The sequence below is a fragment of the Heterodontus francisci genome, chromosome 17, assembly GCF_036365525.1.
Source record: "Heterodontus francisci isolate sHetFra1 chromosome 17, sHetFra1.hap1, whole genome shotgun sequence".
Classification (NCBI taxonomy): Eukaryota; Metazoa; Chordata; class Chondrichthyes; order Heterodontiformes; family Heterodontidae; genus Heterodontus; species Heterodontus francisci.
In genome coordinates, this window is record NC_090387.1 from 27804126 (window position 1) to 27828946 (window position 24821).

Below are 24821 nucleotides of genomic sequence, written 5' to 3' on the forward strand. Positions count from 1 at the left end.
AAGATCAACTTAAATCTTCAAATGAAGTATGGGTACAGGGTGGAGGATAATTGGGTTAGGGCACACAGACATAACTATATCCCAAATTTAAAATCATACATTCTATCCTTATTCTGAATAAGTCTGTTATAAATTCCCATGTCGAAATTTACAATGGAAAAAGTTGACAAAATACATGTCAAAAATGTTATTACAAACAATGGTACAGTATTTAAAAACAATTGTGGATGTTTATTTTATGTGTGTAAACAAATGAATGTAATTTCTATGTATTTGTAGTATCATGCATAAAAATATAGGTATTATGAAAATTTAAATCTGTGCCTCGGTTCCTGTGGTGATTCCAATAGAAGCATGAAGTTCCACGTTTAACAGTTAAAGGAGTAAGCAGGGACGTTATAGTGAGGAGGCACAAAATGTTAGGGGAGAGAGAGATTGCAGTGTTAAGTAGGTAGTAAGGCAGGGATTGTTAAAAAGTTTACAAAGAAAATTTAGAAGCTTCCAAAGAATTTGGTGGCAATGAGTTGTGAACACCAAAAAAGTTGGTGTGGCAAGTTCTGATCAGCATAGCGGTTGTTAGGCCAAATACAATCATTAGCATGGTGAGAAGAGAGATGGAAATGAATGACAGAAATAATAAGTATTGCACAGGGGAGTCTAGGGTGTTTTATAGGTTTGTGGAATGTGGAAATAAAAGCACAAAACCAGGAGGAGGCTGAGTAAGCCCTTATCAAAATAAAGGTCCAATTAATAAACAGGAAGTATTGCAATAGCAAGTCGGTAAATTATATTTGGAAGATTACATAAAAAAGTTAATAGATTACTAAGCAATGTACTGCTTTATAAAAGCCCACTAAACTGCAAATACACAATACTTACATTGCAGAAGCAACATGCAGAGTACCAGCCTCCCTAGAATTGCAGTAATGTTCAGCACATTCACAGATAAGACGCAGTGTTCTTACTGTAGCAATAAGATACAGTAATTAGAAATTGTTATATTTAAATCAGCCATAAATTTTGCATCAGATGGGAGAGGTACTAATGGCTACAACTTGTATTTATATACCATCTTGTACCGCTTTCAACAGAGTAAAATGTTCCAAGGTGTCTCACAGGAGCTTTATCAAACAATATTTGACACCAAGCCATATAAGGAGGTATTAGGAAAGATGACAAAAAGCGTGGTCCAAGAGGTAGGTTTTAAAGAGCACCTAAAAGGAAGAAATAAAGGTGGAGCGACCTAGGGAGGAAATTCCAGAGCTTAAGGCCTTGGTAACTGAAGGCACTGCTGTCAATGATAAGAGTGATTAAATCGGGGATGCTCAAGAGGCTAGAAGTGAAGGAGAGCAGAAATCGAGGGTTGTGGGTTTAGAGGAGATTACAGAGATAGTGAGGGGCGAGGCCAAGAGTATATTTGGAAACAAGGATGAGAATTTTAAAATTGAAGCATCGCTTAATCGGAGCCAATATATGTCACTGGGCACAAGAGTGCTGGGTGAACGGGACTTGGTGCAAGTTAGGGTGCAGGCAGCAGAGTTTTGGATGACCAAGTTTACGGAGGATAGAAGGTGGAGGCTGGCAAAGAATGCATTGGAATAGTCCAGTCTAGACGTGACAAAAGCATTTGAGAGAGTTTCAGGTGCAGCTGAGCTGAGGCGGGGCAGAGTCGAGCAATGCTACAGAGGTGGAAACAGGCAGTCTTAGCAGTGGCGAGGATGTAGCCGGAAGCTCCACTCAGGATCAAACATTACACCAAGATTTTGAACATTGTGGTTTAGCCTCAGTTGCAAAGGAGAGAGATGAAGTCAGTGGCTAGGGAACGGAGTTTGTCACTGGGACTGATGGCAATGACTTCAATCTTCCCAATACTCAGTTTGAGTACAGGATGTCTGACAATTTAGAGAAAGTGAAGGGTCGAGAGAGGTGGCAGTGAAGTAGAACAGGGTGTCATCAGCATTCATGTGGAAACTGGTGCTGTGTTTTTGGATGATGTCTCTAAGGGGCAGTATGCAGATGAAAATAGGAGTATAGATCCTTGGGGGACAGCCAAGCTAATGACGCAAGAGCGGGAAGAGAAGCCATTGCACGTGATTCACTGGCTATGACCGGATAGTTAAGAATGGAACCAGGTGAGTGCAGCTAGGTGATGGTGGAGAGGCGTTGGAGGATGGTGTTGTCAACCGTGTCAATGGCTGCAGATATGTCGAGAAAGATGAGGGATAGTTTACCTTTATCACAGCCAATGGCACAAGCAACGAAAAATATGCTACCACCTCAGCCTTTAATGTACCCCTCAGGAGATGCACAAAAACTGAAATTTGAAAATCAATGTTATGCTTTGTGGCAAGGCTTTTTTTCCTGTCTGCTTGAATCTTGTGCTTTAAAAAATTGTTTATTTATAGCAACATTTGAGAAAAGGTTTAGCCTTTGTGGAATGACTGTGACAGTAGTGAGGTAAGGTGTTGCAAGAATTGTTGCTGGGGGAGAAGAGAAAAACAAAAGTAGTCATTGCAGTGTTATGACCATCAACTGCCACTTTGTAGACTGGCCCTGCACCTTCAGAGTGCCATAAGTAGCATTGTTCAACAGGACTGCAGATGAAAGGGAATTTTACATTTGTAAGTCGCACATTAAGTCTCTCGAAATGTCTCAAAATGCCAGGAGGAGATGGAAAATTAAGTTGTCACCATCTCAGGTTCACATTAGTGGAGAAATCACATATATCGCACAAAAAGGAATTAAAATATTACAACCAATCCCAAAAGAACAAGCAGTCAGGACCTTATGCATGTTATATTAGATTTATGACAGTTTACAATTTTACAAGTAAAACAGAAAATGCTGGAAACACTCAACAGGTCAGGTGACATCTGTGAAAAGAACAAGTTACAGTGGGGGATAGATGTGGGTTTGTGCTTTAAATGGGGACTATTCCATGCCCATTCCCATAGGAACGCCATGCTTTCAAGTTGATCTGCGCCTTGGGTTTCCATCTGATATTTTCTTTTCTCAGGCTCCTGAGTGTTAGAACTCAGTTAGGCAGGTGGTGAAGGATAGAACTGGAATTAAGTCTTTATACACTCACAAGCTTTTATTTACAGAGACATACATTGTATATTGTGCACCAACAACCCAGAGTTTCAGCCGGCTCCGATTTATGAGCACAGGTGAGTGTCCCAATTAATGCCCATCACCTGAATACAATTAAACATCCAACTAATATACAATTAACACTGGGCCACTAGAGCATGTTTTTCATGTTTTCCTTTTACATGTCTATTCCTTACCCCTTTATTGACTTGTACATTATGTATTGTAAATGTTGTTTATTTCTTTGATTTCTCTCATTTTGTCTATTACTATTCCACTTGTGCTGTTTAACCATCTCATGTTTTCTACTCAAGCACTTTACAGGTTGTTCTATTTTTCTCCTGTGTGTGAATGTGTTTCCCCCCCACCCCTTCTTTTTATCCTTTTCATCTGCAAGGTCTTCTAGTTCTTACGAAGAATGAAATGTTAACTTGTTCTCTCCACAGATGCTGCCTTATTTGCTGCGTAAGTGTTTCCAGCATTTTATGCTTTTATTTTAGATTTCCAGTATCTTCAGTAGAGCATGGCTACCCGACCCGAACCCAACGACATATGTCAGGTTCGGGTCTGGTTGGGTCACTCTTCCGGGTCCGGCATTTGGGCTCAGGTCGGGTTGGGTCGGGTTGGACACACACTATCACCACCTCCAGTGCGTGGCTCCAATCTTAACGTACTTTTTAAACAACCTTTCAAGTCCAGTTACAGTTTTTGTTGCTTATCTGCACAAGCTTAAAAAGTGAAAAACTGAAGATAGGTTAACTGAACGTTCCGGTGGTCGGGTTGGGTCAGGCGTGGGAAAAAGTGAAAGGACTCGGGCCGGGTCGGGCTCGGGTCAGATGTGGTTCTGTCGGGCTCGGGTCGGGTTTCATTTGCAGACCCGAGCAGGCCTTTAATCTTCAGTATTTTATTTTTAGCTACATTTTATAAACAGATAATTTGAATTTTCAAAGAACGAATGTGACATTTTTGCTAATATAGAACACAGACAATAGCAAAATCAATCTAATTCAACCATCGGGAGGGTAGCAGTCCAGGAAGATAATTAGATTTCATGAATTTCAGTATATATATATATTTTTACATGCTTACCAATACATTCAAGCTTTTTTTGTGGACAATATTCTTCAGTTATTAACCTTAACTCTTGCACTGCCACTTCATAAGGGTAGGAGTCACTTGAGTAAGCAGATTCCTTAGGGAAGAGCTTAGGTGCAACACCAACATCTGCTGGGCCAGCAGTCTTGTACAACATCATGCTCTTTTCGAGAGCTACTTCCCTCTGTACATTCACTTTCCTAAAAGAAAACAAGAATGGATGTTATACACATTTCACTGTGCGCAATCAAACTCCTTAGTTTCTCAATCCAGATGTCCAGATTTGTTCGCACACTGTTGAGTTTTAACTTCACAGTGAGAGATTTTTTTTTGTTTGCCAGGATCCCTGTACGCATGTTAGCCTGATTGACAGGCTTGGCTTCCCGTCAAGCAGCGAGGAATCAAGAGCAAGCCACAGGAGCAGATAGGTCCAATGTTATGAACACTGGACTTTGTAGCTTGATTATGTTTTAAAAACTGTGATTTTCAATGTAATTTAAGATGGAGTCAGAGAAGTCAGCTGACCTCACACCGGCAGTGGCGCAGTGGTTAGCATCGCAGCCTCACAGCTCCAGGGACGCAGGTTCAATTCTGGGTACTGCCTGTGCGGAGTTTGCAAGTTCTCCCTGTGACCGTGTGGGTTTTCGCCGGGTGCTCCGGTTTCCTCCCACAGCCAAAGACTTGCAGGTTGATAGGTAAATTGGCCATTGTAAATTGCCCCTAGTGTAGGTAGGTGGTAGGGATAATGGGATACTGCAGGGTTAGTATAAATGGGTGGTTGTTGGTCGGCACAGACTCGGTGGGCCGAAGGGCCTGTTTCAGTGCTGTATCTCTAAATAAATAAAAATAAATAAACTCCGTTTAAAGACAAAACAGGGATCTTGGTTACCAGGATAACAAAGAACCCAGATCTAAGACCTTTTTGAAAAACAGAGACTGCAGAGGTATGATATCTGAATTATAATGGGTTTCACCCTCCCAGACTTTCAGATCATAAACAAGGAGTCAGTGGTTCTGAGAATGTGAATGTGAATTGCCATTGCTAACACCTGGAAACAATGGAAAGCCCGGGTGGCTCTGCTGCAGCCAAACTTGCAGACTTTGCACACTGGAAAAGACAATTGGCTGTTGACTTTTCCCGATACTACAACATCCCACCAGAAGTGGTTAGCAAATTCTACTACCTTGGGGCCATAGTGACAGACAATCTGTCTCTTGACGCAGAGCTCGATACAAGCATAGAGAAAGCAGCTACTACCTTTGGCCAACTCGCAAAATGCGCATGGGTCACACCAAGCTGATGGTTTATAAGGCCTGTGTTCTCAGCACCTTGCTATATGGCTGTGAAACATGGGTAACTTGCAACTAACAGGAAAAGAAGCTCAATAATTTCCATTTTTGCTGTCTGCGGCACATTATGGGTATATCCTGCGAGGTCAAAATTACAAATGCAGCAGTCCCAAAGGCAGAGTTCTCAAGTGTGTTGGCATTAATTAGAGGCGGCTTCGGTGGATCCGACACCTCTGCAGGATAGAAGATGATCAAATTAGGGGCGGCACAGTGGTTAGCACCGCAGCCTCACAGCTCCGGCGATCCGGGTTCAATTCTGGGCACTGCCTGTGTGGAGTTTGCAAGTTCTCCCTGTGTCTGCGTGGGTTTCCTTCGGGTGCTCCGGTTTCCTCCCACAGCCAAAAGACTTGCAGGTTGATAGGTAAATTGGCCATTATAAATTGCCCCTAGTATAGGTAGGTGGTAGGGGAATATAGGGACAGGTGAGGATGTGGTAGGAATATGGGGTTAGTGTAGGATTAGTATAAATGGGTGGTTAATGGTCGGCACAGACTCGGTGGGCCGAAGGGCCTGTTTCAGTGCTGTATCTCTAAAACTAAAAACTAAAACAAAAACATATCCAAGGACCTTCTGTATGGTGAGGTAGCTGGGGCCAGACGACCAGTGGGGTGCCCAAAGCTCCAGCTCAAGGATGCTTGCAAGTATGACACGACATAAATGTCGACTATTGCACTTAGGAGACACTAGCTGGTGAAAGAGGGAAATGGCGACACATCCTGTGGACTGGCGTGCACTACCACGGCGACCAGTGGCTCCAGCAGCTTGGCAACAGGCACCAATGCCGAAAACAACTCACAGTGTCATTTGACAGCTTCAGGTGCAGCACTTGTGACACAACCTGCCTCTCAAGGAACAGCTTTCCCATCCATCAACAAAGGTGCACCGAGAAGGCACCCCCAACTGAATGGATTATTTACTGCATGATCATCATCTTTTGTAGATGGAAGGATGCCAACCAGCCTATTGACACTTGATTCTGGATAAATTCAACAGATTTTCAGAAGATAGGCAGGTTGTAAGGAAAATTGAAAGACGACCAGCAGGGGCAGCCTCAAAGAGAGAGGGAACACCTGCTCTCGGAAGACTGATACAGCTAAAGGCTGCGAAGACTTGAACGTGTTTTGAAGTTTGCAGAGAAGTAGAAGACCAACAGGATCACCAGGAATTGCCTTATTCACAGACGTTCAAGTCAAAAGTGCTCGGAGAAGTGAGCAAAGAGGACAGTGACTTTGAAAAAGGTATGGGAGATCCAACCCATTGCAACTAGCAGGAGTTTGGGACTTTTACTGTAAAGATTTCATCATCAAAGAGGACTGTGTAATGTAGAAGTGTGGTGTGAGGTTTTCAAGTATTTTAATAAGTAAATACCTTTCCCTGTAACTTGGGGTATCAGCTACTTGTAATGTACTATTTAGCTAATGAGGATTTTTAGTCTAATTGATTGTTATAATAAAAGTCTTAAAACATGAAATCTTCTCCTGTACTTCTTTAAATTGGTCTTGGGAGTTCATATCTTGTGTTTTAATGTTAACGACCTCCCTGAGGCTGTAACAGCCATCTACAATCTCGCGATGGGGGGAGAGGGGGGTGGGGGGCAGGTGGGGAGTACAAGTGCTGTAAAGGACTTAACCTCTCCTCAAAGCTGTCCTTACATCCCTTCAGCTGCTGGATTTCCCGAAACCTGGTCGTCCATTGTTAATTCAGCAAAGGAGTTTAAATCAGAGGCTGCCAGCTTCATCAATATACTTAAATTGCCAACTTGCTTCCTTGTCCTGCCTCCGTTCAGTCTGGAAGAGGGGCAGGTTGGGGCCAGGTTTGAGATTTAAAAAATTTTAACATTTGATCCAACCCCAATCCGATCATTATTGGGTGTTAAAATTCACCCCAATGATTTTTTTGATCGAGGCTATTTTCAGAACATCTAGATTTAAACAAATCATAATGGCAGCCATGCTTGGTTCCAAGTGACTAAAATGCAGCTTTATGCTGCACGTAGAGATGGTCAATAAATGAAGCAGTTTGGGATCCATAAGAAACTCCATTTGGAATTCAGAGTAGCGCTTATTCCACTGGACACTTGCCATACTAATAGTAACTCAACTAGTCTGGAGCTGAACAAGTCAAGAAGATGTGGACGAGCCGACCAGATCCTTCAGAGTATTTCTAATACAAGCAACTTTCAGGTATGAACATAAATAGTTGCATGAGACATGCATTATTTTAGTTGTTCAGTAGGCAAAGGCAGGTTAAGAAATAGCTTCACTGCTCATACAAAATGTGACAATCAAGATCTCTTTCTTATTGGAAGGTGGTTTGTCTCAAAAAAGGACATTTTTCCTTCTCCGGACAAAATCGCTGAGTTGGCAAAACTCCTGCCAAATATGACACTTCCAAGACAATTTGCTTGATTCGCACTTCATTCACTAGCCTAAATACCCAGCCCCTTTACCACTGGCTCACTGTAGTTTTAATGTGTACTATCTACATATGCAATGCAGCAACTGACCAAGGCTGCTTCAGCCTGCAAATTCCACCACCTAGAATAGGGGTCCACAACCCTTTTTACCTGACGAGCCCTTTTTAAAAAAAAAAATTGCTTAAAATAAAAACTACTGGCAGCCACAAGATGAAAAATCGCGTTTCTAAACCAAATACTAGGGCAAATTGCCAAGCGTCTCTCACAGAATGTATAATTTGCATATATAAATAAAATATGCATTGAATTTATGCATCAATAGAAAACTTTTTTTTAAATACACCAAACTCTGAATTATGCCTTTTTTTAACTTTTTCTGCTATAATTTTGTCTGTGAAGTCATATTTAAAACAAACTTCAACTTGTGTAGAATTAAGACAATTTTTCGGCTATTGATTCTCGTGATACAAAAATAGCTTTGACTAGCACATTTCGAATAACTTATTTCAGCTATGTTAGAAACAATAATGGTCGCAACCAAAAACCTGTTTCTTGAATAAAAGATATTATCTATAACCATCGTGTAGCGATACCGATCAAACAGGTTTATTTAGAGAATTAAGATGTTTTTGTTAATCATTTGAAACCATAAAGTGTAGCATAATGATTAGCCTTTTATTCCCACATTACATTTCTTGGCTTAATTATTTTTAGGCTTTTTTTCATGCTAATGCGATCCAACTGGATAAGGTTGGGAGACACAAATGAGATACTGAAGAGCTGCAGGTTGCAAACCCCTGACCGAAAATGGCAAGAGCAGCAGGCGCACGGGAACATCACCTCCTCCAAATTCCCTTCCAAATCACACACATTGTAACTCAGACTTTCATCATTGCTGGGCCAAAATCCTGGAACCTTCACCACACTGACAGTAATGGTTTAAGAACAAGAGTTATATTTGTCTTCTCAAGGGCAACTAAGGGAATGGGCAACAAATGAAGGCCTTGCTAGCAATGCCCACATCGCAAGAATTTTTTCACCACAGATGAAAAGAAATTTTACTACAATGAATGCTAATGATTCCTACATTGCAATGTACATAGCTGCTTCAGATGGGTGGGCCTGTTGGGGTGGTGTGCAGCACAGGGAGGCTAGTACAAGTCAATTCCAAAGCACTGAAAATGTGGAATTCATTTAGAGAAGAATCTGATTTTATTTTCTCCTCTTTTGTTTACTGCAATATAAAACAAGCAGTGCAATTAAAAGCAGAAGAAATCACAAGTGTCTGAAAGCAGTTGACATGACAAATCCTGAAATCTCAATGTTGTAGAGGCACCTATGCAGTAGGAAATACCCTTGCCACAGCTTATCCTCAAAGAATTCTGTAACTACATTTGTTCCTTCTTCCGCCTCGTCATCATCATCTTACGTTTGTATACCGTGTCTTAAATGTCGAATAAAGTTCCCAAGATGCTTACAAGGTGCAAGGAAAAACAGACTCAAGGGCAAAGATGATCAGGTAGGGTGGCCAAAACCTGAGCATTAGGTGGGTTTTAAAGAAGATGCCAAAGGAGGGGCGATAAGGTGGGAGATTTTGGGATGGACGTTCAAAGTGTGGGGCCGAGGTAGCTGAAGCATGGCCACCAGTTAAGGGGCAACTAGATTTTAAATGCAAGAATTGAGGCTAAGAAATCCTGTATGTACTATTACCATTTTTGTAACAGAGCATATGTTACCTTTCTTTGTTGAAAAAAAGTCATATAATCATTCTTTAAGCTATAACTTGCACAGCAGATATTATTGTACATAGCATTTTAATAAGAAAACAATTTAGTAACCGCGTTCATCTCAACTTCAATACCAAATAAGGTATACCAAAAGTTTGCTTTCTTCTTTTCAAATATGTCTTTCTTTCCAAATTAAAAATTCAGATTTCCAGTCATTTTAAGATTTACATGTAATACAATACCTAAATAGAGCCAAAAGGAACGTCCAGATCGGCTGGAACAAAGTCTCTTCAATGCTGGCCAAACACTGGTCTTTTCCAGTAGCAGTGTTGAGAGGTTCAAAAGCCAGAATACACAAGGACAGTAACCTATCTGTAAAAAATAAAATAGCAGACAAGAATGTTAAATAAAAATGGCATCCACTCAACCTGAAAAGATAATGATCTCAGAGGTCGTAACAAATTAACGTTAAAAATGAGATATGTAGCCCCCAGATCAAGTTAAAGAATTACACAAGATTTCACATGTTAAGACTTTTATTATAACTAAACTAAAATAAATCCTCATTAACTAAACAGTATTTTGTCAGTAGCTGATACCCTAAATTACAAATAAAGGTATTTTCTTTACTTATTAAAATACTTGAAAACCTCACACCATACTTATACGTTACACAGTCCCCTCTTTAATGGCAAAATCATTGCAGCTAAAAGTTCCAAACTCCTGCCAGTTGCAATGGCTTGGATCTCCCAGACCCTTTCACAATCAATATCCTCTTCGCTCACTTCTCCGAGTACTTTCCACCTGGACGTCTCTGAATGAGGCAAATACTGGTGATCCTGTTGGTCTTTTATTTCTCTGCAAATTTTAACTTTCAAAACTGGTTCAAGTCTTCACAGCCTTTCACTGTATCAGGTTTCTGAGAGCAGGTATTCCCCCCATCTCTCTCTCTCACTCTCGAGGCTACCACCAATGGTTGTCTTCCTTTCTTGCAGCCTGCTCTGAGGCTGCCACTGTTGGTTTTCTGTACAGCCTCTCTGCCTTCAGAAGATCTGTTAAATTTATCTGAAATCAAACGTCAATAGCTTACTGACCTTTTCCAATGTGCAAAGTCCAGAAGTTTGGTTTCACAGAGTTGGCTGGGCCTTCCATTGTTTCCAAGTGTTAACAGCTGTCTGGTACATTTGCATTCTCAGAATCACTGACTCCTTGTTTATGATTCAAATGTCTGGAAGGGTGAAACCCATTGTTCTTCAGGTGTTACCCCTGCAATCTTTGTTTTTCAAAAAAAGTCTTTGATCTACATTCTCTTGTTGTCCTGGTAACCAAAATTTCTATCTTGTCCTTAAGCACAGTGGATGTGAGGTCACCTGACTTCTCAGGCTCCATCTTAAACTTTAAAAAAATCACAATTTTTAAAACATAATCATGTTACAAAGTCCAGCGTTCATAACACGTCCCCTCTAAAAATAGAAAATTCATTACTGCAGTAATGATTTTTCTTACAACATTATCACATACAACACTGTAAACATTTTCGTTATTAACATTTTACATTTTACACAGGTAATAACAATATTTTTATATTTCTGAGTTGCTTTCCTCTATTACACCCCTTTAAATTCTGGATCAAGCATCAGCAATTACATTGCTCTTTCTTGCAATATGTACAATCTTTAGGGTAAAAGGTTGTAACATTAAATTCCATCAAAATAAACCTTAATGGATTATGATTGGTGTAAACTGTTATTTCCCCATGGCCATTAGTTACGTATACTTCAAAATGTTGAAGGGCCAATAAGAAACCTAAAGCCTCCTTCTCAATAGTGGAGTACTTCTTCTGGTACTTTTTGAGTTTTGTGGAAAAATAACTGGTCGTTTGATACCAGTGACATCATTCTGGAGTAACACTGCTCCTCCTCCTACACCTCTGGCATCAATAGCTACCTTTAGGGGCTTGCCAAAATTTTGTGCTGCTAAAATGGGTTCATTTATTCAAATAGCCTTTAACTTTTCAAATCTGACAGGATTCTGTCCACTGGATCTTCACGCATTTGTTAAATAATTTTGTCAGTGGAGTTACTACTGTACTGGAGTTAAGAACAAACCTCTGGCAGAATCTACACATTCCTAGGAATCAGGCTCTGCCTGTTGTGCCTCAATCAAAGACGATCTGCTAAACAACTCATCATTGCTAGCCTTGGAGTCTTTTTCACCAACATCCTCATCCAAATTCTTGAAAAAAGTCTCAGCCAAACACCCAAGCTGTCCTTCACAACAACTGGCACCGTCTCATCTTATTTCATCTTATGAGCCTGGTGTCTTATCACTACACAATCTGGGAATATTCCAGGAAGTTCGTCCTGCAAAACTTCAGCTTCCGCAACCTCAACTGGCTTTTCTGAAATACTGGAGATGCCAATACCTTATCCCCAGCTAAGTCATTCCCTAGTTACAAATCCACCCCTTCAATATGCAAATCTGTGACAATTCCCATGACAACTGGACCAGTGACGAAATCACATTGCAAATTAACTTTATTGTTAATGGTTAATAAAGAGCTAGTCAGGAGATTAGGGTTGAGGCAAAAGGACCAATGTGTTATTTTTGTAATGAAAGAGGGTATATAAAACCAGAATGCTGGAAGTTGAAAGGCAACTTCAACTTGCCTGGAAGTTGAATGGAATGGATAAATAACCCCACCTCAATGCCCTGCACCATGACTTTCACAATCATAGCACTATCTGGGGGAAGATCCTTTGCTACCATTAATGATTGAGCTGCCCCTGTATTGCTAAGAAGCACAATTGACTTGCTTGCTTCATCTAACAAATATGGGAACACCGTACCCCTGAATGCAAAACTTCTATAACCTTCAGGGACCTGGCTTAATTCATCAGCACACAGGGGAGAACATTTCTGCTCACCATCCAACATCGCCAAAGCCACTGGATTGTCAATAGCACCACCGACTGGGTCATCCTTTTCAGGACAGGCTTTCAGTAAACCTACTCTTGCCAAAGCTTGCCTTTCAACTTCCAGCATTCTGATTTTATATACCCTCTTTTATTACAAAAATAACACATTGGTCCTTTTGCCTCAACCCTAATCTCCTGACTAGCTCTTTATTAACCATTCTGAGGGTTGCCAATATCCTCTTTGTTACCCTTTTCTCACTAAAACCAAATCTCCTCTCATTATCCACCCTCCTATCTTGCCAACACCTCTGCAAGTTTCCAAATTGGGGCCTGTAACTACCACTTTAGTGTGTCAATACATAATCAGCTGCCATTTCTGCAGCATTCCTTATTTTAACAACTTTATGTTCTTCCAGATGGGACTTTATTCCTGAAGGGATACTATTTTTAAATTCCTCCAGTAGGATTACTTCACTAAGGCTTTCAAAGTCTTGTTCAATCTTTGTGGACCGATACTAATGATCAAACAGCACTTATTTCTCTCTCGTAAATTCCATAAATATCTGGCCCTTTAAAAAAAAAATTCCCGAATTTTTGCCTGTAAGCCTCTGGTACCAACTCACAAGCATGGAGAACTGCAGTTTTAACCACTTCACCATTCCTCGGAAAATGCTGAATATACCTCCAACGCTTGTCCCACTAACACACTTTGCAATAAAATTGCCCAACTTTCTTTGAGCCATTGCAACTTTGTATCAATTTTTTCAAAGGACACAAAATACATTTCAACTCCTTCCTCATTGAATTTAGGCACGAAGCTAATATTCCTTACCAAAATCAAAACCAGGACTTAAATCGGATTCATCCTCAAACCTTCCTGCCACTCTCTGTTCATGTAATCTAAGTTTTTCTCTGTTCACTGTAAATTTCCTGGCTTCTGTTTCTTTTTGTAATTCTCTTTTTCTTTCGCTTCGAGTTCAAGCTTTCTCAGTTGAAGTTGTAATTGCCAGTCCCCTTCTCTTTCTTTTCCCCTTTCTTCTCTTCCTTTTCTCTTTGCGTTCCAGTTGCCTCATCTGTAACTGAATTCTAGCTAACTCAATCTGAGAGCTACCAGGTTCACCCTTTTCTTCCTCAAGGTTAAAATGCTGGACCAACACTTCAAAATTTCTGCCTTTTTGACTTTAAACGAACCCTCACTTACTCTGCTACAGCTATTAACACATTCACTGCTAACTGTGTTATATCATTGAGTCAAATCTTCTCTCACCACAAAGCCTTGAGCATTAAAAGTAGACATGCTGACATTTCTTTCTGAGCATAGCAAAATTGTGAAATCTTTTTGTTTAAATCCAGCAAATTGCAATGTATCCGTTTTACAACCTCTGAATTCATAACCCGAACCCTCAATTTGTTACGGCCTCAGTGAGACCGTTAACATTAAAAATATGAGATATGAACCCCCAATCCAATTTAAAGAATCACACAAGATGATTTCATATTTTAAGACTTTTATTATAACTAAACTAAAAGAGATCTCCATTAACTAAATAGTACTTTGGCAGTAGCAGATACCCCAAATTACCATGAAAGGTATTTTCTTTATTTATTAAAGTACTTGAAAATCTCAAACAACAGTGAGGCTGTGAGTTGTGTGTGAGGGATTTTACTGACTAGGGGAAGGAGGTGCTCTTTGCAGTCTTTTTTTTCTTTTAAAATATTTAATATTCAAGTTAATTAATTAAATAGAATAGGCTGGGCAGCCAATGTGTTACAGCTGTAGTATGTGGGAGCTGGTAGACGCCGGTGCGATCCACGGTGATCACATCTGCAGCAAGTGTTGGCTTCTCGAGGACCTCTGGCTCAGAGTTGATGAGCTGGAGTTCGAACTGCGGACACTGTGACACATCGGTGGGGGGAGTGTTACCTGGACACTGTTCAAGAGACAGTCACACCCCTTAGATTAATTACATCAAATTTGGACCGTGGACAGGGACAGGAGGGTGTGACTGTGAGTGAGGCAGGTATGGGGGATCCAGAATTTAGCTTTGGGAGAGCCTCAGCCAGTGCCCTTATCCAATAGGTATGAGGTTCTTACTCCCGGTGTGGACGAGGGCACAGACTGCAGGGAGAACGAGCAAACTAATCACAGCATCATGGTTCAAAGTGCCAGTCAAGTGGGGGGCGAGAACAGAAATGTAGTCGTAATAGGGATAGTTAGGGGAATAGATACTGTTCTCTGCAGAAAAGACAGGGAGTCCCGAAGGCTGTGTTGTCTACCTGGTACCAAGGTTAAGGACACGTCTTTTGGGCTGGTGAGGAACTTGGTGTGGGAGGGGAAGGATCCAGTTGTTGTGGTTCACGTAGGTACGAACGACATAGGTAGGACTAGGAAAGAGGTTCTGCTGAGAGACTATGAGCAGCTCGGGGCTAAATTAAAAAGCAGAACCACAAAGGTAATAATCTCTGGATTACTACCTGAGCCACATGCAAATTGGTGTAGGGCAAATAAGATTAGAGGGGTAAATGCGTGGCTCAAAGACTGGTGTGGAAGAAATGGTTTCCGATTCATGGGCACTGGCACCAGTACTGGGGAAGGAGAGAGCTGCTCCATTTGAACCATGCTGGAACCAGTGTCCTGGCGAATGGTATAACTAGGGTTGTAGATAGGCCTTTAAATTAATTAGTGGGGGGGGGGGGGAGGGTTCAATTGAAGGGAAGTTTAAAAAATCAAAAAGAAACGAGAGAGCAGAGGTGCAGGGTAGTGATGAGGTGAACAGTAATTAAAATATGACAGGAAGGGGCAGAAAATACAAGAGAGCAGCAGAAATTAAAACCGGAATGAGTAATAATGACAAAAAATCAAAGCTTAAGGCTCTTTATCTGAATGCACGCAGCATTTGTAACAAGATAGATGAGTTGACGGCACAAATAGAAATTGAGTATGACTTGATAGCTAATACAGAGACGCGGTTGCAGGGTGACCAAGATAAAAACTCAATATTCAAGAGAATATTCCAGAAAAATAGGCAAAAAGGAAAAGGAGGTGGGGTAGTTTTGTAATAAAGGAAGGTATCAGTGCAGTGGTGAGTTGTGATATAGGTGTAACAGATCATGATGTGGAATCAGTTTGAGTGGAAATAAGGAATAGCAAGGGGAAGAAGTCACAGGTGGGAGTCGTCTATAGGCCCCCGACGAGTTGCCTCACTGCAGAACAAAGTATAAATCGGGAAATAACGGAGGCATGTAAGAAGGGCGCTACAATTGTAATGCTGATTTTAATCTGCATATTGACTGGACAAATCTGATTGTCAGAGGTAACATGGAAGACGAATTTGTAAAGTGCATCAGGGATTGTTACTTAGAGCAATACATTGCAAAACCTACCCGGGAACAGGCTATTTTAGGTCTAGTAATGTATAATGAGGTAGGATTAATAACAGATATCGTAGTTAAGGATCCTCTAGGGGGTAGCGATCACAACATAGTAGAACTTCAAATTCAGTTTGAGGGCGAGCAACTCGGGTCTCAAACCAATGTCTTCAACTTAAACAAGGGTCTGAAGAAAGAGTGGTCTAAAGCGGGCTGGGAAAATAGACTAAGGGGTCAGTGGATGAGCAGTGGCAGACATTTAAGCAGCTATGTCACAATGCTCAGCAAAAATGTATCCCGGTCAAAAAGAAAGACTCGATGAGAAGGATGAACCACCCGTGGTTAACAAAGGCGGTCAAGGAGAGTATCCAATCAAGGTATACAAAGTGGCATAAAATAGTGGTAGGCCGAAGGATTGGGAATTTTTTTATTTTTTAGGAACCAGCAGCAGATGGCTAAAAAGCTAATAAAGAGGGAGAAAGTTGTTTATGAAATTAAATTGGCAAGAAATATAAAAACAGACAGCAAGAGCTTCTACGGGTATATAAAAAGAGAGTAACTAAAGTAGCTAAAGTCCCTTGGAGGAGGAGACTGGAGAATTGATAACGGGGAACAGGGGAATGCAGATAATTTAAACCAATATTTTGCATCGGTCTTCATGGTGGAGGACACTATAAACATCCCACATATATCAGATAAATGGGAGGAAAGATCTTATAACAGTCTCTATCACAAGGGACAAAATATTTGACAAACTTATGGGACTAAAGGTAGACAAGTCGCCATGACCTGATGGCCTACATCCAAGGGTTTTAAAAAAAGTGGCTGCAGAGCGGAGACATTGGTCAAAATATTCCAGAACTCACTAGATTCCGGGAGGGTCTCAGCGGATTGGAAAACCGCTAATGTGATGCCCCTGTTCAAGAAGGGAGGGAGACAAAAAGCAGGAAACTACAGGCCAGTCAGCCTAACATTGGTCATTGGGAAAATGCTAGAGTCCATTATGAAGGAAGAAATAGCAGACATTTATGTCTTTATTTATTTATTTAGAGATACAGCACTGAAACAGGCCCTTCGGCCCACCGAGTCTGTGCCGACCATCAACTACCCATTTCTCCTAATCCTACATTAATCCCATATTCCTACCACATCCCACCACCTATTTATACTAGGGGCAATTTACAATGGCCAATTTACCTATCAACCTGCAAGTCTTTGGCTGTGGGAGGAAACCGGAGCACCCAGCAAAACCCCACGCGGTCACAGGGAGAACTTGCAAACTCTGCACAGGCAGTACCCAGAATTGAACCTGGGTCGCTGGAGCTGTGAGGCTGTGGTGCTAACCACTGCGCCGCCCTAGAAAAGCTTAACGCAATCAGAGTCAACATGGTTTTATGAAAGGGATATCAAGTTTGACAAATTTGCTGGAGTTCTTTTAGGATATAACAAGCAGAGTTGATAAAGGGGAACCGGTATACGTAGTGTATTTAGATTTCCAGAAGGCATTCGATAAGGTGCCACATAAAAGATTATTGCACAAGACAGGAGCTCACAGTATTGTATTAGCAAGGACTGAGGATTGGTTAACTCACAGAAGGCAGACAGCTGGGATTAATGGTTCTTTTTCAGGTTGGAAAGACGTAACTAGTGGACTGCCACTAGGATTAGTCCTAGGGCCTCAATTATTTCCTATCTATATTAGTGACTTGGAGGAGGGGGCAGAGTAAATATATCCAAATTTGCTGACGATAGAAAAATAGGTGAGAGGGCATGTTGTGATGAGGACATAAGGAATCTGCAAGGGATATGTTTAGTTTAGTTTAGTTTAGAGATACAGCACTGAAACAGGCCCTTCAGCCCACCAAGTCTGTGCCGACCATCAACCACCCATTTATACTAATCCTACACTAATCCCATATTTCTACCACATCCCCACCTGTCCCTATATTTCCCTACCACCTACCTATACTAGTGGCAATTTATAATGGCCAATTAACCTATCAACCAGCAAGTCTTTGGCATGTGGGAGGAAACCGGAGCGCCCGGAGGAAACCCACGCAGACACAGGGAGAACTTGCAAACTCCACACAGGCAGTACCCAGAATTGAACCCGGGTCGCTGGAGCTGTGAGGCTGCGGTGCTAACCACTGCGCCACCCCTATATAGTTGAGTGAGTGAGCAAAAAACTTGGCAGATGGAGTTTAATGTAGGAAAGTGTGAGGTCATGCACTTTGGTAGGAAGAATCAAAAGGCAGACTATTATTTAAATGGAGAGAGATTTCAAAAAAGTGCAGCACAGAGGGATCTGGGTGTTCATGTGCATGAAACACAAAACGTTAGCATGCAGGTACAGCAAGTAATTAAGGCGGCAAATGGAATTTTGGTCTTTAATGCCTGGGGGTTGGAGTTTAAAAAAGGGAAGTCTTGTTACAACTGTACAGGGTGTTGGTGAGGCCGCACCTGGAGTACTGTGTACACTTTTAGTCCCCGTATTTAAGAAAGGATATACTAGCATTGGAGGCAGTTCAAAAGAGGTTCATTAGGCTGATTCCTGGGATGAAGGGGTTGATTTACCAGGAATGGCTAAACAGGTTAGTCCTTTAATCATTAGAGTTTAGAAGAACATGGGGTGATTTTATTGAAACTTACAAGATTCTGAGGGGGCTTGACAGGGTAGATGTTGAGAAGATGTTTCCACTAGTGGGGGAATCTCGAACTAGGGGACAGAGTTACAGAATAAGGGGACTCGCATTTAAAACTAAGCTGCGAAAGAATTTCTTCTCTCAGAGGGTAGTGAATGTCTGGAATTCTCTACCCCAGAGAGTTGTGGAGGCTAGATCACAAAGTATTTAAAGAGGAGGTAGATAGATTTTTGAAATATCGCGGAGTTGAGGGCTGTGAGGAGCTGGCACGAAAGAGGAATTGAGGTCTGGGGCAGATCAGCCATGATCTTATTAAATGGCAGGGCAGGCTTTAGAGGCCGAATGGCCTACTCCTATTCCTTATGTTCTTAGGTATATTTATACGTTACACAGTCCTCTTTGATGGTGAAATCTTTGCAGTTAAAAGCCCCAAACTACTTCAAGTTGCATTGGGTTGGATCTCCCAGACCCTTTCAAAAACAATGTCCTCTTTGCTCACTTCTCAGAGCACTTTAGACCTGGACGTCTCTGAATGAGGTGATTCCTGGTAGTCGCATTGGGCTTTTACTTCTCAGCAAACATCAACTTTCAAAACAGGTTCAAATTTTCACAACCTGTTGCTGTAACAGGCTTCTGAGAGCAGGTGCTCCCTCTCTCTTGATACTGCCACCGCTGGTTGCCTTCCTTTCTTAGAGCCTGCTCTGAGGCTGCCACTGCTGGTCTTCTGTACAGCCTTTCTGCCTTCAGAAAATCTGTTCAATTTAGCTGGAATCAACTGTCAATAGCTTACTGTCCTTTTCCAATATGCAAAGTCCAGCTGTCTGGTTTCACAGAGCCACTTGGGCCTTCCATTGTTTTCAGGTATTAACAGTTGCCTCATACATTTGCATCCTCAAAATCACTTGTTTACGATTCAAAAGTCTGGAAGGGTGAAACCCATTGTTCTTCAGGTGTTACCCCTGCAGTCTCTGTTTTTCAAAAAAGGTCTTTGATCTGCGTTCTCTTGTTGTCCTGGTAACCAAGATTTCTGTCTTGTCCTTAAACAGAGTGGATGTGAGGTCAACTGACTTCTTGGACTCCATCTTAAACTTTTAAAAATCAGGTTTTAAAACATAATCAGGTTATAAAGTCCAGCGTTCATAATACAATATCTGGCTAATATGCAATTTTTAGCATTCCAATTTGCTTATTCATACCATCAATACTTAATTGTAATTATAATGGTTCCCTGACATCTACGAAGATCCATAATGGATTACTGCATGTGAATAAGGCAGTAACAACTTGTATTTGGATCACACTTTTAACAGAGAAAATCTTCCCAAGACACTAGGACCACTATGTACCGGAATTTCAAAGAATCATTTCATAAAATTTTCTGAGAAAAGGCTACTAGTTAAGCTCAAGGCTCAAGAAAAAAAAAGTATGATAATTTGAGCTGTTACATCAGGAATGGGCAGAGGGGCGTGGTTGGCACCTTATTGCTTCACATCTTGGCTTAGTAATATCAGAGGGCTGTGGGTTCAAACCCCAGACCAAAGACTGGAGCGCATTATCTGGGCTGGCATTCCAGCACAGAACTGAAGGAGTACTTCACTGATGGAGATATTATTTTTAATGAGACGTTAAACCAAAGCCCTGTCTGCACCTGCTGGTGAATGTACATGGCCCCATGGCATTATTTGAAGAATAGCGGGGAAGTTCTCCTAGGGTCCAATATTTATCCTTTATCAACATCACTGAAATGGACTGGTCATTTATCTCATTTCTGATGAGAGACATTGTAAACAAATTGGCTGTGAAACATTTTAAGATGTTTTAAAATTGCGAAAGGTACTATTTCCACTTTTTTGTGTATATGAGCAATTCAGAAAGTTATATTGCAATTCATGAATTATTAAATATGGGAAATTAACATGGGGAGGTGTAATGTATTGCAATAGGAAAAATAAAATGGGCAGCATAAATACTCAATCAATGTTGCCAAACCAGCTAAGGATTAAGTTGAAAGAAAACTAGAGGCCCTAACAGGCTCAGTGTGCATTTTGTCCAACCACAAAGCAAAAAGAATGCTGGTATAGCCAAAACAACAGAGTACAAGGTGGGCTTAAGACCCAAGCTCTGGAATATCCTCCCTACAACTCTTCACCTTGCTTTCCTCCTTTAATACACTCCTTAAAACCTACCTCTTGGACCAAACTTTTGGTGATTTGATCAAAAATCTCCTTTTGTAGCTCAATGTCATATTTGTAAAGCACCTTGGGCTGTTTTATTACATTAAAGGTACTATAAAGTCATGGTCAAACTGTATACAGTGCTCTGGCCAGATCATCTTCCTTACCATGTCTAGTGCGGGTTACCAAATCAGATATTTAATTCCTGGACAAAGTTCAGAGAACAGTCATGAGGCTGATTCCTAGATCAGAGGGCTAAGCTATAAGAAAAGACTAGAGAAACTTGGGCTTTACAGCCTAGAACTGAGACATGATCTTGGAGTTGTACTAAGACAGTAAACAGTACAGAAAAAGTAAATCCATAAATTTACTTTAAACTAAACCTGCTAGGAGCACAAGACAATACAGGTTCAACCCATATAAAATGTAAATTTTGGCCTAATCTTGGGAAGTTCTTCACATCAAAGAATGATCAACAGGGTTGTAATGGGGATGTACTGAGCAGGAGGTGAAAATCCTGGCATCATTTGAAACAACTGGATGACCAAGTGGGAGAGAAATATCTGTAAAATCTTTCTGGATGAATGAACTGCAGGGTCTGAATGACCTTCTTCATCCAGATTTATCTCATGAAATACAATTTTTTGTCAGCATTTTATTTCAATCCATAGAGGTAAAAGCACACTGACACCTGGTGGCTGGTGGTGTTTCACATTTAACTTATGTAATTCAAGTATTTCCTCAGAGCACCCACCTTGTATCTGACAGACCAACCTCATCAGCAAAACTGGTTTTTATCAACACTGCTCATATCAAAAACTCTCCTCTTCAAACCCAGTTCTCTTGATTAAAATAAAAAGTTTAACTTTAAGTTAAAGGAAACACATTTCCATTCCAATCTATATTTTAATTCAACACATAGCAACTTCCAGCATAAAACCTAAGGTTGGAATAAATTTACATTGAGCATATATAGAACATTTTAATTAAAAACAGAAGGTGTTGGAAATACTCAGCAGGTCTGGCAGCATCTGTGGAGACAGAAACAGAGCTAACGTTTCAAGTCTGTGACCTTTCATTATTTTAAAACATTTTAATATTCTCTCATTGTCCCATTTCCTGCTTGAGCCTCAATGGCCCAAGTATATTCCCAGAACATTAGAAAAATCAGACCCAATAACTAAAAAAATCTTATCTCCCTGACCTAATTGGCAGCAAACGTACATCCATCTAGATGGCAAAAAATTGTGTCTAATACCTTTAATACTGTGAGCCTGTAAAACATGAACCGATCAGATCTCTTAAAAATGCACAGGGAACTATGTTTGCCCCTACCCTAGTTATTAGCTGGGAAAAGGTAAGTTAGGAGCATGTTGCAGCTCCTGGCGATTTCTGACTCATTCATTTTTGAAGGTTGCAGTTGTGCGTGGTAAAGGGTGGCAACTACACGAGCTGTAGAGGTGTATAGAAAATGCCATTACAACACAGCAAAGTGGAAGTGAGGAATTAATTAGAGAAAAAGGAGAGAACAAGAAAGAGAGAGACAGGAAGAGAAAGACAAGGAAAGACTGAGAACACAAAATAAATAAATTGCATTTAAATACGTGCCTTTCACAACCTCGGGATAGCACAAAGCCAATAAAGTACCTTTGAGGTGTAGCCACTATTGGAATCACAGCAGGCAATTTTCATACAGCAAGGTCTCACAACTGGAAATGAGATAAATGACCAGAGAATGTTTTTGTTGATTGAGAGTGATGAGAAGCCCCCTGCTCTTCTTTGAACAGTGCCATGGGATTTTTACGTCTACCTCCAATGCCAGATAAAATGCAGTCAGATCTGGAGTGGAGTTTGAACCCATGGGAGTGGTCCCCAGGAGTCAGTTGTAAGGAGGGGGGGGGGGGGGGGGTGGGAGGGGAAGGGGTGAAAGTGGGTAAGGCTCTGGGCACAAAGGTGAAGGCTCCAAGCACAATCAGGAGAGGGGGGCAGCCCGGCATAAAATCAGGACATGGCAGAAAGGCAGTGGGATAAGTGATGGTTCTAATTTTAACTGCCACTCCTTTGCTGGCTTCTGCCAGGCGTGGCAGTTAAAAATCAAGGCCGTAGTGTATATTCCAATTGAACAGTATATTATGAAACTGTGATGTAAACCTGGTGCTTTACGCTAGTGACAATTCAAAACTATATGCCAGTGTTACCTAGTAGCAGAATACACAGTGACTTTCCCCATTTTGACCAACAAATCCTTTCTCCACACAGCAAGTACTGGAACTACTGAATAGTTATTCTTGGTAAAGGTTGTGGAGGGAATGAGTACATTACCTATTGAATTATGTACATCTGTAACAATATTCTTCAGATGATTCTGCAATGGAATATCTTCTATTTGGTGAAGATGGTCAGTGTTTGTCACCTGCATCAGGTTATCTGTGATGTTTCCCGGTTGTTGCTCAAACTTCATTACATAGTGTTCCAAATCTTCAAAAGGGCTGTCTTTGTCAGCCATCAGATCTGACGTAACATTCGTTGTTGAGTTGATTTGTTGATCTGTAATGTCATGTGCCAGTCCACTCTGCTCGGTTATATTTGAGATTGCATTATGATGTTCAGTGAATGCCACTGAGCAAACAGAGGAACTATGTCTTAATCCACTATTATTTATTTTATTGTGATCTTGAACAGATCCCAAGCAACATGCACTTTTGGAAGACTTTAACCTGCTTCCCTTGTTGAGTGATGATGTTACATCTGTCCTCAGTGAATACTGGGAAAGGGATGTGTACAAAGCAGTGCCTGCACCCAGTTCATCGACATTAGCCAAGTCTGAAAAATGCTCATTCACAATAGGATAGATCTTGCTGTAGATCCGACACTGCAGTTTCTTCAGAAGTTGAGAGACTGGATATTCCGAACAGCTAGAGAATGAAACAGATTAACCAAAAACAAAATTAATTCATAACTCTTTTGAGGAGAGGGGAAGAAATATATACCTGATCTAAGCTCAGAATTTAACAGCATAATTTCCACTTCACAAAATCTTGAACCCTGCAGACTTTTTATTTAGAACTACATTAAAAACAAAAAACTTCGAATTAACAACCCTTTTAAAATGTATGCGGAAAAACAGTTATAAAATCTTTGAATTAAATCACAGTTGACTTCATATGAATTGCATTAGTATTGGAAATAAAAAATGAATTTTCAGTCATCCATTTACGTGACTTCTAAAATCCATTTGCTAGCTCAAAGATTTTTTTCTTCATTCTTCAGGTGTGGGTGTCGCATTGCCCTTGAGAAGGTGGTGGTGAGCCGTCTTCCCGAACCGTTGCAATCCATGTATTGTAGGTACAACCACAGTGCTGTCAGATAGAGTTCCAGGATTTTAACCCAGCAACACGGAAGGAATAGCAACGTAGTTCCAAGTCAGGATGGTGAGTGACTTGGACAGGAACCTGTAGGTGGTGGGGCTCCCATGCGTCTGTTGCTCTTGTCCTTCCAGGTGGTAGAGGTTTGGAAAGTGCTGTCGAAGGAGCCTTGGCGAGTTGCTGCAGTGCCTCTTGTAAATGGCACGCCCTGCTGCCACTATGCACCGGTGGTGAAGGAAGTGAATATTTAAGGTGATGCATGGGGTGCCGATCAAGCGGGCTGCTTTGTCTTGGATGGTGTCAAGCTTCTTGAGTGTTGTTGGAACTGCATTCATCCAGGCAAGTGGAGAATATTCCAACACACTCCTGACTTGTGCCTTGTCGATGGTGACCAGGCTTTGGGGAGTCAGGAGGTGGGTTGGTTGCCGCAGAATTCACAGCCTCTGACCTGCTCTTGATGATTACTGATTCAATTATATTCAAAAAAATATTGAGCTATAACAGTTGTGGAGTGGGTGCAAAGTTTCCCAAAATATCTAAAAGTTGATCAGATTTCTATGAGATGTAAGTTTGTTGAAATAACCCAAGAGAGGGTCCAGAAGCAAATCTTAAATATATAAAGAGTGAATTCTACGACATCATCATAGTAATATTTCATTATCAATATAAAAA

The 24821-nt window shown here is 41.0% G+C and overlaps 1 protein-coding gene across 6 annotated transcripts in view; it reads right to left on the reverse strand.

The window, feature by feature from the left end:
- vps9d1 (VPS9 domain containing 1) overlaps positions 1-24821 on the reverse strand; it is a 112399-nt gene that overhangs the window by 48729 nt on the left and 38849 nt on the right. For 5 of the 6 annotated variants that reach the window (XR_010976659.1, XM_068049192.1, XM_068049195.1 and 2 more), the window contains exons 10-13: positions 23107-23699; positions 9924-10053; positions 4183-4388; positions 880-964 (exon numbers count right to left, since the gene is read on the reverse strand). Coding sequence is in view for 4 of the 6 variants with exons in the window: in XM_068049192.1 (XP_067905293.1) it covers positions 880-964; positions 4183-4388; positions 9924-10053; positions 23107-23699 (1014 nt within the window). In the remaining 2 variants the exon portion in view is untranslated. The remainder of the gene's footprint in view (positions 1-879; positions 965-4182; positions 4389-9923; positions 10054-23106; positions 23700-24821) is intronic. The other variant, XR_010976660.1, reaches the window with a different exon arrangement.